Source organism: Salmo trutta, chromosome 23 (assembly GCF_901001165.1).
Source record: "Salmo trutta chromosome 23, fSalTru1.1, whole genome shotgun sequence".
NCBI lineage: Eukaryota > Metazoa > Chordata > Actinopteri > Salmoniformes > Salmonidae > Salmo > Salmo trutta.
Genome location: NC_042979.1, coordinates 26,427,744 through 26,442,268, shown reverse-complemented (window position 1 = coordinate 26,442,268; position 14,525 = coordinate 26,427,744). Strand labels below are relative to the sequence as shown.

The following is a 14,525-nucleotide window of genomic DNA, read 5'->3' as shown; positions in this document are numbered from 1 at the left end:
AGTGTGCCAATGTTTTTAGAAGTAAGAGTAACTTGTTAAAATAAATATGTGTTTGTGTTGATGAATAATGGGAGATACATTTAGTGATTATGCAAATCCTTCGGCAGGTAACTAGAGTTTTAGTTGCGTGTGATTATGATTGCCCAGCAAAATCTATAAGCCGTCTAAGAGCTTCAGTTCAAGGCTGATGGTGAATGCTCATTTTGAAAGCCTCCATTGAATTCTAATATTGCATTAGATAATTTTTTGCAGAGTTGAGAATTTCTGAAAAGAGAGCATAGAGGAAATCTTCAAAGGGCCTTGGAAATTCATTCCCCATTTTATTGTAAGGAAGAAAATGCCTTGTCGGTTTTACAAGCCGTGGTGCCTGAGGTGAGGGGGCGATGCAAGGGCCTTTTCTCAATTGGATTTGCTCAACTCCTGCGTCCTCTCTCGCCTGCTTTTCAAGAAGGCCAATGACAATCAAGGAGAGGCAGCAAGGAGAATGAACGTGGACGAAAATGCGCTGTATGAAAAGAGAGACTTCTCTCCGCTTGTCACATCAGGCAAACAATGGTACATAAATATTTAAAGTGAAAAAAATGATTTAGCTAGTTGTGCAAGACATTTCATGTAAAAAAGGATAAGTAGCTTATAATTTTAAAATGTTTGCATGCTTTCTCATTTGGAAAAAAACAACTGGTTCAAAAGTGGTCTGGCAGATATCCAAACTCTTCAGTGAAGGACACAGGTAGGATACACATGGCTACCCTTGTTGAAAGGTGGCACTCTCCTCAACCACATTTCGGTTTCCGGGTCATGGAGGAGACAGACGGAGGAGAGAGGACGGAGGACAGACTTTTTCCGAAATGATAAAAGGTCAGAGTTAATCCGTGGAGAGGCTATGCTGCACCACACTGACACTCACAAACACTTTAATCAGCCTAGGAGGACAGAGAGACAGACGGACAGACAGGGCAGGGCAGGGGTGCTATGAAATATGTATGAGCGGCAGGTAGCCAGTGGTTAGAGTTTTGAGCGAGTAACCGAAAGATCGCTGGTTCGAATAACCGAGCCGACAAGGTTTAAAAACGGTCGATGTGCCCTTGAGCAAGGCACTTAACTCAAATTTTCTTCAGGGGTGTCGCTGACCCTGTAAAACAACACATTTCACTGCCCCTATCTGGTGTATGACAACATATACTGAACAAAAATAGAACGCAACATGTAAAGTGTGAAATAAAAGATCCTAGAAATTGTCCATACGCACAAAAAGCTAATTTCTTTCAAATGTTTTGCACAAATTTGTTTACATCCCTGTGTGACAATTTTTTCTTTGGCAAGATAAATCCATCCACCTGACAGGTGTGGCATATAAAGAAGCTGATTAAACAACATGATCATTACACAGGTGCACCTTGTGCTGGGGACAATAAAAGGACACAAATGTATAGTTTTGTCACACAACACAATGCCACGGATGTCTCAAATTTTGAGGGTGCATGCAATTGCAATACTGACTGCAGGAATGTCCACCAGAGCTGAACGCCTACAACTCACCCCTACAACTCATCCAGAACGCCGCAGCCCGTCTGGTGTTCAACCTTCCCAAGTTCTCTCACGTCACCCCGCTCCTCCGCTCTCTCCACTGGCTTCCAGTTGAAGCTCGCATCCGCTACAAGACCATGGTGCTTGCCTACGGAGCTGTGAGGGGAACGGCACCTCCGTACCTTCAGGCTCTGATCAGGCCCTACACCCAAACAAGGGCACTGCGTTCATCCACCTCTGGCCTGCTCGCCTCCCTACCTCTGAGGAAGCACAGTTCCCGCTCAGCCCAGTCAAAACTGTTCGCTGCTCTGGCACCCCAATGGTGGAACAAGCTCCCTCACGATGCCAGGACAGCGGAGTCAATCACCACCTTCCGGAGACACCTGAAACCCCACCTCTTTAAGGAATACCTGGGATAGGATAAAGTAATCCTTCTAACCCCCCCCCCCCTTTAAAAGATTTAGATGCACTATTGTAAAGTGGTTGTTCTACTGGATATTATAGGTGAATGCACCAATTTGTAAGTCGCTCTGGATAAGAGCGTCTGCTAAATGACTTAAATGTAATGTAAATGTAAATGACATTGTTAACTTCTCTACCATAAACCAGCTCCAATGTCGTTTTAGAGAATTTGGCAGTACGTCTAACGGGTCTCACAACCGCAGACCACATGTAGCCACGCCAGCCCAGGACCTGCACATCCAGCTTCTTCACCTGCGGGATCCTCTAAGACCAGCCACCCGGACAGCTGGTGAAATTGTAGGTTTGCACAACCGAAGAGTTTCTGTCAGAAACTGTCTCAGGGAAGCTTGTGTGTGCTCGTCGTCCTCAACAGGGTCTTGACCTGACTGCAGTTCGGTGTCGTAACCGACTTCAGTGGGCAAATGCTTACCTTCGATGGCAAATAGCATGCTGGAGAAGTGTGCTCTCCACGGATGAATCCCAGTTTCAATTATACAGTGCAGATGTTAGACAGCGTGTATGGTGTCGTATGGGCGAGCGGATTGCTGATGTCAACATCATGAACAGAGTAACCCCATGGTAGCGGTGGGGTTATGGTATGAGCAGGCATAAGCTAGATAAAATGAACACAATTGCATTTTATCGATGGCAATTTGAATGCACAGTTTGACCATGACGAGATCCTGAGGCCCATTGTCGTGCCATTCATCTGCTGACATCCCCTCATGTTTCAGTATGATAATGCACGGCCCCATGTCGCAAAGATCTGTACACAATTCCTGGAGGCTGGAAATGTCCCAATGCTTCCATGGCCTGCATACTCATCAGACATGTCACCCATTGAGCATGTCTGGGATGCTCTGGATCCACATGTACGAGAGCGTGTTCCAGTTCCCGTCAATATCCAACAACTTCGCACAGCTATTGAAACAGAGTGGAACAACATTCCATAGGTCACAATCAGCAGCTGGATCAACTCTATGCAAAGGAGATGTGTCGTGCTGCATGAGGCAATTGGTGGTCACACCAGATACTGCCTAGTTTTCTGATCCGTGCCCCTACATATTTTTTTAAGGTATCTGTGACCAACAGATGCATATGGGGCGGCAGGTAGCCTAGTGGTTAGAGCGTTGGACTAGTAACCGAAAAGTTGCAAGATTGAATCCCAGAGCCGACAAGGTAAAAATCTGTCGTTCTGCCCCTGAACAAGGCAATTAACCCACTGTTCCTAGGCCTTCATTGAAAATAAGAATGTATTCTTAACTGGCTTGCCTAGTTAAAGAAAGCAACCCAACTAAGTGACCCAATGCCTGCAACCCAGCAGTTGGTTCATCCAAACAACCCAGATTTTTTGTGTGTAGTTATATACCTGTATATCAACAATATAACCTTTGCCATAAACGTAATCATATGCAAGTAGCATCATGTAATGTATAATAATAGGTCAGTGACTTACAGGGACTAGCATTACCTTGACAGTTGAAAATTAGCAAGCTTCAGAGAGGATTGTCTGTATTTTTAAAACACCCCAAAAATGCGGTCTACTAATACAACTCAGTGTAGGAAATTATGGACTTAGCCAAGCTCAACCAGGGTGGTTATAAGGAAATCTATTAACTTGGCGGTGGCAGTGTTTGACACTAGCAGTTCGCTAATCATATTAGCGTCCTGTGTCTGTCATGGACAAGACAGACTTCTCACACAGGCGTAAGACATTTCATTACTGTCAGATCCCTCACTAACCATGAAGGGACCAAGTGAGGCAATACTTGGCAAGGTGGCTGGCCTGACCAGTCATCCGTTCTTCAATCCCAATTTTGCCATCGGTCCCCCATTTTGTGAATTCCAATGAGGCGTGTAGCGTGGAAGTGAGGGAGGACTAGATTGGGAGGTAAAAAAAATATTACACTGAACAAAAATATGAGCGCAACATGCAACAATTTAAAAGGTTTTAGTGAGTTACAGTTCATATAAAGAAATCAGTCAATTTAAATAAATTCATTAGGCCCTAATCTATGGATTTCACATGACTGGGAATACAGATTTTTATTTTACTGTACCTTTATTTAAAAAGAGCAAGGTTGGGTTGTTGATGCTGGGTTATTGAGATATGACCTAGTCAGATCAGAAGACTGGAGGAGTGGCTTATTCTTGGCCACCTGTGGGAGAAAATGTAGCTCCAGTTAATCAGTTCTGTTGTATTGTTATCACGTGTTAAGTTTGAACTGTGATATTTTGTCTTTAATGAGGCTTACACAAGTGTATGAGTTCCTTATTAAGAGCCTATACAAATTCCAATGTTGGTATAGTTCCTACTTTGTTTTAAATATGTTATATTAAAATATGTCATCATTTGAAAACAACATGATGAACATGAATGACATTTACTCTCACAGGTGGCCAAAAACATATATCTGAAAGCCACACCCCTAATAAACCATGCCTCCTGAAAATAACCTAAGGATTACATTAAAAAAGATCTAGCTGCCGGGTCAACCCAGAATGTAAATGAATAAAAACCCAACTCATGGTAAATTAAACCATGTTTGGGTAATCCCAACAACTCAACATGTTGGGTTATTCACAAAACCCAACTGGCTGGGTCAAAATAGAGCAGTAGTACAGTATTGATGAACGTATTTGTTCTTGTCTGATCTTTCAAATGAGATGGATGTGTTACACAATTGAGTCATTTATTCAGGCACACAGTCTACAGCCATTGAATCTATGTTGCTCTATATTAGTATTACCAATTTTGCTGAATGGCATCAGTTATATATTATGCACTAGCTGCATATCATTGGTTGATTGTGGTGCTTGTGTTTTCACACATCCCCCAAGGACTAGCACTATCCATATTAAGAAAGGTATCAATGTTGTCTAAGTGTATACTCATTGATTCATCCAGGCACCAATCTTTGCTTTCTACCTTACGGGACCAAAACCTTTCCAAACACACCTTTTTTCTCTTCTTCTCAGCCCTCGAAGTCATTAAATATTTATTTGCTTTTGATTACCTTTAAAATTAATTTATCAGGGAGCGAGGTGACAGATGCTTGCTGTTATTGACGAATGCTGCCATGGCAATGACGGATAACATCAGATACCCCAGCATGCCACCCTCCAACCCTCCTGCCTTCCCCTCTCCCTAGTCCCCCTCTCTCTCACTCTGTCTTCCTCCCTCCATCAGGTGAGGAATAGCTCCAGAGCCAAAGTATTTGTCACAGCAACAATCTGCTGGAACTAAATTACACTGACAGGAGCTGCAAGGGAGGGAGGGAGGGAGGGGAAAAAAACGAAGGAGAAAGGGAGGGGATATTTATTAAATTAAAGCTTTCTGGAGGACAGTTAAGTGTTTCCCATTGGCGGAGCGGGGCAAAAGGTTGAGAAGTTGAGAGAGAGGGAGAGAGAGAGAGAGAAAGAGGTTGAGAGAGAGAGCTGCACTTCCTAACCTCCTGCCAAATGTATGACCATATTAGAGACACATATTTCCCTCAGATTACACAGATCCACAAAGAATTCAACAACAAACCCAATTTTGTTAAACTCCCATATCTACTGGGTGAAATACCACAAAACCACAGAGGCGGTGAATGGCGAATTGAGGATGGGCAGTTATCTCCAAGGCTCCCCTTTCAGCACCCATTTGGCAAACACTTGACAGCAACGCAATGTTCCTATCGAACACAGAGAGGAAAGCTCAAAGGCTGCAGAGAGACAACGACTGCAGAGCGGTGCACCACATCTGCAGGAGAGTGGAGTTGACAACACGAGGCTTCAGCACATCCCATACACATGAAGAGAGACACAAACTAACACACATGGGTGAACACACACGCACGAACACACACACATCAAAACAGTGGGGGGAAATCACGGGAGGTTCATAATGACAACAGCTCATCTAAGCCAACAAAGATACCCCACAAAGATGTCAAATGAGAGAAAAAAATTCAACAACAAACAAGATTCCATATAAATCCACATATACAAATCCACATAAATCCGTGAATGAAGAATATGTTAAAATAGACAGTCTGGATTTTTCTCTCTCTGCCCCATAGCAAAATGAACATTTGTAATAAAATTGAAAAGTTCTCTCTGCCCCATTGTAAAATGTGTAGAATTGCAGAAAACTTGCTTTAAAAGGTCCAATGCAGCCAGATGTAAGTTAGTCTTGCGGTCAGCTGTCTAAACTTGCAGTAATCATGGTCGAATCACCGACAGTGGGGCCCCCATTGATTTTCTTGTAACTCTGTCATATATCACGTAAAAAACGGAAAACATTTCTCTCCACCCTATGGCAAAATTTGCAGAATTGAGGGAAAATAGATGTAAAACTGCGTAGTTAGTGAGTTATTATCCAAGTTATAAATAATTTGTAATTCAGCAATGGGGGAGTGATTGCTTCCTAAAAGAGCACAAAACATGCACATTCCTAGACTTCTTCTTTTTGTCTTAAAGGGGCAGTGTTGTATTTTGAGACAGACTTGAATAAACTAGCCAATAGGCTGAGGTTTGCATAATTTGTCTGATTATCTGTAATAATGGTATTGGAATAATAATGCATTTTATTTTGTAAAGTGGTTTCTTGCATAAAAACACAACATTTTCAGTCACCTCCTTGTGTGAAAGACAAGTGGATAAGCAGGTTAATGTCAAGAATCTCGTGTTTTTTTGTCTCATGGAATGTAAGGCCAACATTGACACCACACATTGGCTGCTACTGTGGGCTGAATGACAGAGCGTTCAGGCTGTGAATAGCCCCTATACACCTCCAGGCTGTGTAAGGGCTATTTGACCAAAAATGAGAGTGATGGAGTGCTGCATCAGATGACCTGTCCTCCACAATCACCTGACCTCAACCCAATTGAAATGGTTTGAGATGAGTTGGACCGCTAAGTGAAGGAAAAGCAGCCAACAAGTGCTCATCATATGTGGGAACTCCTTCAAGACTGTTGGAAAAGCATTCCAGGTGAAGCTGGTTGAGAGAATGCCAAGAGTGTGCAAAGCTGTCATCAAGGCAAAGGGTGGCAACTTGAAGAATCTCATATATTTTGATTTGTTTAACACTTTATTGGTTAATACATGATTCCATATGTGTTATTTCATAGATCTGATATCTTCACTATTATTCTACAATGTTGAAAATAGTAAAAATAAGAAAAACCTAGAATGAATAGGTGTATCAAAACTTTTGACTGGTCCTGTATGTACAGTTGAAGTCAGAAATGTACATACACCTTAGGCAAATACATTTAAACATTTAAAGTATTTCACAATTCCTGACATTTAATCAGAGTAAAACGTCCCTGTCTTAGGTCAGTTAGGATCACCACTTTATTTTAGGAATGTGAAATGTCAGAATAATAGTTGAGAGAATTATTTATTTCAGCTTAAATTTCTTTCATCACATTCCCAATGGGTCAGAAGTTTACATACACTCAATTAGTATTTGGTAGCATTGCCTTTAAACTGTTTAACTTGGGTCAAACTTTTCAGGTAGCCTTCCACAAGCTTCCCAAGATAAGTTGGGTGAATTTTGGCCCATTCCTCCTGACAAAGCTGGTGTAACTGAGTAAGGAATGTAAGCCTTCTTGCTCACACACGCTTTTTCAGTTCTGCCCACAAATGTTCATATAGGATTGAGATCAGGGCTTTGTGATGGCCACTCCAATACCTTGACTTTGTTGTCCTTAAGCCATTTTGCCGCAACTTCGGAGGTATGCTTGGGGTCATTGTCCATTTGGAAGACCCATTTGCGACCAAGCTTTAACTTCCTGACTGATGTCTTGAGATGTTGCTTCAATATGTCCACATAATTTTCCTTCTTCATGATGCCATCTATTTTGTTAAGTGCACCAGTCCCTCCTGCAGCAAAGCACTCCCACAACATGATGCTGCCACCCCAGTGCTTCACGGTTGGGATTGTGTTCTTCGGCTTGCAAGCTTCCCCATTTTTCCTCCGAACATAACAATGGTCATTATGGCCAAACAGTTCTATTTTTTTTATCAGACCAGAGGACATATCTCCAAAAAGTACGATCTTTGTCCCCATGTGCAGTTGCAAACCGTATTCTGGCTTTTTTATGGCGGTTTGGAGCAGTTGCTTCTTCCTTGCGGAGCGGCCTTTCATGTTATGTCAATATCGGACTCGTTTTACTGTGGATATAGATACTTTCTACCTGTTTCCTCCAACATCTTCACAAGGTACTTTGCTGCTGTTCTGGGATTGATTTGCACTTTTCACACCAAAGTACATTCATCTCTAGGAGACAAATTTTGGGGCCGATTTCTTTTGATTTCCCCATGATGTCAAGCAAAGAGGCACTGAGTTTGAAGGTAAGCCTTGAAATACATCCACAGGTACATCTCCAATTGACTCAAATGATGTCAATTAGCCTATCAAAAGCTTCTAAAGCCATGACATCATTTTCTGGAATTTTCCAAGCTGTTTAAAGGCACAGTCAACTTAGTGTATGTAAACTTCTGACCCGCTGGAATTGTGATACAGTGAATTATAAGTGAAAAAATCTGTCTGTAAACAATTGTTGGAAAAATTACTTGTGTCATGCACAAAGTAGATGTCCTAACCGACTTGCCAAAACTATAGTTTGTTAACAAGAAATTTGTGGAGTGGTTGAAAAACGAGTTTTAATGACTCCAACCTAAGTGTATGTAAACTTCTAACTCTACTCTGTACAACTGCAGGCGATGTCTCGATTGTGCTTCTGATATAGCGGATCATGAAACAAGTATACATAACAGAATAATATAACATGGAAACAGGCATTAGGATATTATCACCAAAGGATGGGTGAGCACACATAAGAGCTGATCAGTTTTATCAATGGTCTGGATATATCCATTATCCTCAATTGAGATGCAGAACAACGAACATCATTAGGGGTAGGAAGCTACTGGTGCCAAGACAGTAAGAATGAGGAGAGAAATGACAGAGGAGGGAAGAGTGAAAATGACAATAAGTGTTATTTACAAGCCTGAAAGGATGGGGATGGATCCAATGCCTTATTAATAAACTTAAGCAGACCGATGCACCGTATCTCAACCTACTTAGCCACAACCCCAACAGCTGAATAGAGTCCTAAATCTAATATTTATATTATGCAGGTTCAAGTTGATTTCAATACTTGATATGCAAGAATCAAATCCTTAGGGCTAATTCGCTAATTGACTTGCAAATGCCTCATTGTAAGAGATGGTTTACGTTAAGTGGGTGTCAAGTGGTCAGGGTTGATTCAACAGGGAGGAGAACATCGTGATAGGGTCCATCCAGTGAGACATATAGCAGGACTTACAGTGCATTCAGAAAGTATTCAGACCCCTTGATTTTTTCCACATTATGATACGTTACAGCCTTATTCTAAAATGTATTAAATTAAAAATGTTATTCATCAATCTATACACAATAACCCAAAATGAGAAAGCAAAAAAAAACATTTAGAAATTGTGGCAAATGTATTAAAAATAAAAAACAGAAATACCTTATTTACATAAGTATTCAGACCCTTTGCTATAAGCCTTGAAATTGAGCTCAGGTGTGTCCTGTTTCCATTGATCATCCTTGAGATGTTTCTACAACTTGATTGGAGTCCACCTGTGGTAAATTCAATTGATTGGACATGATATGGAAAGGCACACACCTGTCTATACAAGGTCCCACATTTGACAGTGCATGTCAGAGCAAAAACCAAGCCGTGAATTGTCCGTAGAGCTCTGAGACAGGATTGTGTCTAGGCACAGATCTGGGGAGGGTACCAAAATATTTCAGCAGCATTGAAGGTCCCCAAGAACACAGTGGCCTCCATCATTATTAAATGGAAGACGTTTGGAACCACCAAGACTCTTCCTAGAGCTCACGGCCAAATTGGGGGGGAGAAGGGCCTTGGTCAGGGAGGTGACCAAGAACCCAATGGTCACTGACAGAGTGAAGATGTGGAGATGGTAGAACCTTCCAGAAGGACAACCATCTTCGCAGCACTCCACCAATCAAGGTCTTTATGGTAGAGTGGCCAGACGGAAGCCACTCCTCAGTAAAAGGCACATGACAGCCCGCTTGGAGTTTGCCAAAAGGCACCTAAAAGACTCAGACCATGACAAACAAGATTCTCTGATCTGAAGAAACCAAGATTGAACACTGGCATGAATGCCAAGCGTTAAGTCTGAAGGAAACCTGGCACCATCCCTACAGTGAAGCATGGTGGTGGCAGCATCATGCTGTGGGGATGTTTTTCAGCGGCAGGACACTAGTCAGGATTGAGGGAAAGATGAATGGAGCAAAGTACAGAGAGATCTTTGATGAAAACCTGCTCCAGGGCTCTCAGGACTTCAGACTGGGGCGAAGGTTCACCTTCCAACAGGACAACAACCCTAAGCACACAGCCAAGACAACACAGGAGTGACTTTGGGACAACTCTCTGAATGTCCTTGAGTGGCCCAGCCATAGCCTGGACTTGAACCCGATCGATCAACTCTGGAGAGACCTGAAAATAGCTGTACAGCGACACTCCCCATCCAACCTGACAGAGCTTGAGAGGATCTTCAGAGAAGAATGGGAGAAACTTCCCAAATACAGGTGTGCCAAGCTTGTAGTGTCATACCCAAGAAGACTTGAGGCTGCAATTGCTGTCAAAGGTGCTGAATACTTATGTAAATGCTATACATTTGTTAAAAAATATCTAAAAACCTGTTTTTGCTTTGTCATTATGTTGTATTGTGTGTAGATTGATGAGAGGAAAGTCAAGGGGTCTGAATACTTTCTGAATGCACTCTATATCAGTCGAATCGTACCAAACAGTCTAATGATCATGTTATTCACAATTTAATTCTCAAACGAGGTTAAGTTGCAATTACAACATTTTCCAACTCCAACCTTTTTCAACTCAATCAAATATGTCCAAGCTGTCACTATCAAATATGTGTTACATAAAAGAGCAGTGTTTGGGATGTGAACCCTTCACGCTGTCCTGGAGAGACCATCACAGCAACACCTGCCAATGAATAGAAGAACTGACAGAGCGGTGCGCAATGAGTTTTAATTCACTCACACTAAATACCAAAAGGCGTCTCTCCGGGAAACATTTGGACCATCATGAACAGCCAGTCAGTCAGTCTTTATCTTGAATATTGTCGCGTGATTAATTGTAGCTTCACTTCAGCCTTCTGCACTGTGGGTCGATGGAATAGGCTACACCGCATTATGTCCACGGGTGTCCCCGCTACACATCACATCATGCAAAACATCTTGGCAGTTTGTGGACATGAAATCAAGTGTTTTTTCACATGTTCTAGCTTGAATTCACAAATGTTATCGTAATAACATCCGAAACATAAACTGATGGCGACATGGCATGTGTAGCCTAAAGGTTAATCAAGGCGGAGGTTAATCAAACCGCGAGCGTGGCGCTGGTTCACATGCCTGTTGCAATTCCGATCCATACGCAGAGGTCCATGACACAGTTCAAAACCCGGGATAAAACGCAACATAGAGAAACATTTTAACTCCCTAGAATAATCAGTCAAAGGTCAGATAGGATTGAAAAAAATATTTCAACCATATAAAACTCACATGCATAGGCTATGACAGGTGCTACAACTGCGGACTTGTGTTGACAGAAAGGAAGTATTTAAAATGCGGATAAAATAACACAAATAATGGCAAAGTTTAGCCTTGTGCAATTGGATCCCATAAAACACACCCTGACAACTTTAGAGCAAATACATGCACGTGCACAGCACAACAACAAGCACAGCTGGTCTATCAAAAAAAAAGTCACACATTCTAAACTGTTCTTACCTCGGGCCACGGTAGTCGGGAACTGCAAACAGAGAAACACAACGATGCCCAAACTCAGGTAGCATCCTCCCGAAAACTGTCCCATCACTGCGCCGGATTTCTTCCTTCCTATCGGACCTGGGGATTCTGCGCGCGGAACTTGAGCGTTTGCAGTCGTTGACCTTGTCACCAGTAACAGGTTACCCCGCACTGATGACGTTTAGACAGGGCCAGTCTGTCGCCACCTCAGCCGAGGAAGGCTAACAGTGGCGGCATATCTGGTTCGCAGAGCAGACAGTGAGATGGATAGATGTGTGTGTTTCGGTGGTCGGGCAGCCTGTGAGAGAGAGTGAAATAATTAAACCTCGCAAGCCAATAGCTAGCTCTCGGCTTTGGGGCGGAGAGAGAGAGAGAGAGAGAGAAGCTGGGGTAGAGGTGATAGGCTACTGAGGAGAGAAATCCAGATTATCGACTGAGAAACCACAGATGACCACTGCGCGAGTCATCGAATCATTTTAGCGACACAACCATCTACCCAGTTTCTCCCTTAATGTCAGTGCGGAGTCATTTTGAATAGATTTTATCCTTATGATGCAAACCGCCAGTCACTTAGTGGATTCTGAAAACAAATGCTTGTGATTTATTTGCTTGTGAATTATGAGTCCTTTTAAAGGGAAGAATGTATGAAGACATTACCAACGAAATTGGATTCTCTGGGTATAGGTTTCAGGGAATCATTCAAATAGGTGGTAGACTACAATAAAAGATGCCTGATGTGGCCCTCCTACCCACCCCAGCAAGATAAACTAGCCCTTGGGCACACCTAGGTCAACAGGTTTCATTTAACCCAATGATTACATGATTATGTGTTAACATATCCTGAGGCATTCTTAACCACTTTGATTGAGAATATTGTAAACATTATTGTGCAGAATACAATAAGCCGTCAGCCTCCCATCCCACATCTGTTCCATGGACTAATGCTCCACAGACTGGATTGACATTGAGTAGTTATGTTAACCAACATATCAAGGCACAAGGCGAGACCCAGATGCAGACACATGAGGCAGATGGTTGGAGTCTCACAATGTTTATTAATCCAAAAGGGGTAGGCAAGAGAATGGTCATGGACAGGCAAAAGGTTAAAACCAGATCAGAGTCCAGGCGGTACAGAGTGGCAGACAGCCTCGTGGTCAAGGCAGGCAGAATGGTCAGGCAGGCAGGTACAGAGTCCAGAAACAGGCAAGGGTCAAAACCAGGAGGACTAGAAAAAGGAGAATAGCAAAAAGCAGGCGAACGGGAAAACCGCTGGTTGACTTGGAACATACAAGACGAACTGGCACAGAGAGACAGGAAACACAGGGATAAATACACTGGGGAAAATAAGCGACACCTGGAGGGGGTGGAGACAATAACGAGGACAGGTGAAACAGATCAGGGTGTGACACAACAAAAACAACAACACCATAGAAAAACCAATCCGCATCTGCATTCCATGTAAATCAGTGTGAGTTGACTTTCTCAGGCACAATTACCCTATTCGGTGAAGATTCAATAGTTTATTTCCTAGGGTCCTCATCGGAGGTCAGCCCTTTAGATGGGGTTAAGTGCTTGATATCATTGCTCAAGCAGGCGTAACCAGCACTTTAAAGGGAACCTTCACAGCTAGACACTATGTGGGGTGTTTTTCCAGTCTCCCTACATAATTATGAATGATGAGAGGGTGTTCCAGACATAATTATACACTATAGCTGTATTTTTGAATTTTTTTAACCAATGACATCATTGGTTGATTAAGCCTGCTGTCTGATATAAAATGAATGGAGTCATGTGTTGTAGCAATAATTGTGGCCTTTGTGTTTCGCCGATTGCACGATCACGCTAGCACCGAGTAGATATGCTTGTTCATGTTCAATAGAGCCATTGGACTTATCTCAACGATGTTCCTATTTGCCAGGATATTGCAGGATATCGAGGTTGACTCATTTTCCCTGGCTTTGTAAAATGGGGACGGTGCTAGTTTACAGGTTCACAGAATTTATGTTACCATGCACTGTCTATCTGAGATTGCTAAACAATGGTCTTCAATGGCTGTTTCTGATGATTCCTATTTCCAAGAAGAGCTGGACGCCGAAATAGTTTTTAAATGTTATTTTACGTTGGAACATACAGCCCTATTTATTTGAGACAAAATACACTAAAGAGGAGTTGAGACAGAGATAAATAGAATTGCGAGACGAGCAAGCAGTAAGCATTTCACTGTAAGGTCTACACCTGTTGTATTCGGCGCATGTGACAAAGAGCATTTGATTTGATTTGACAGACTAATATACTGTTTTATTAAAACCTGTTTACTGGCCAACAAATTAAAGTTTAAAGGATGCACCAACTCCCTGCATCATTTGACTGCAGCTAGTTTATCCCAATACATTTCATTAATATCACAATTAATTGAACCAGAAGTTAAAGTTAAATACTTTATTGGTTTCTGATGCAACTGGATTCCTTCAGTCACATGTCAGTACACTTGTAAACAATATTATATAAAACACCTACAGTGAGGGAAAAAAGTATTTGATCCCCTGCTGATTTTGTACGTTTGCCCACTGACAAAAAATGATCAGTCTATAATTTTAATGGTAGGTTTATTTGAACAGTGAGAGACAGAATAACAACAAAAAAATCCAGAAAAACGCATGTCAAAAATGTTAGAAAATGATTTGCATTTTAATGAGGGAAA

At 42.1% G+C, this 14,525-nt stretch overlaps 1 protein-coding gene across 2 annotated transcripts in view; it reads right to left on the bottom strand.

Annotated features, from left to right (window-relative positions):
* LOC115159677 (netrin receptor UNC5D-like) overlaps nucleotides 1–12,123 on the bottom strand; it is a 314,803-nt gene extending 302,680 nt beyond the window's left edge. For both annotated transcript variants that reach the window (XM_029709631.1, XM_029709632.1), the window contains exon 1: nucleotides 11,807–12,123. In XM_029709631.1, coding sequence (XP_029565491.1) covers nucleotides 11,807–11,891 — 85 coding nt within the window. In that variant the 5' untranslated portion in view covers nucleotides 11,892–12,123. The remainder of the gene's footprint in view (nucleotides 1–11,806) is intronic.
* Between the last annotated feature and the right edge of the window lie 2,402 nt (nucleotides 12,124–14,525).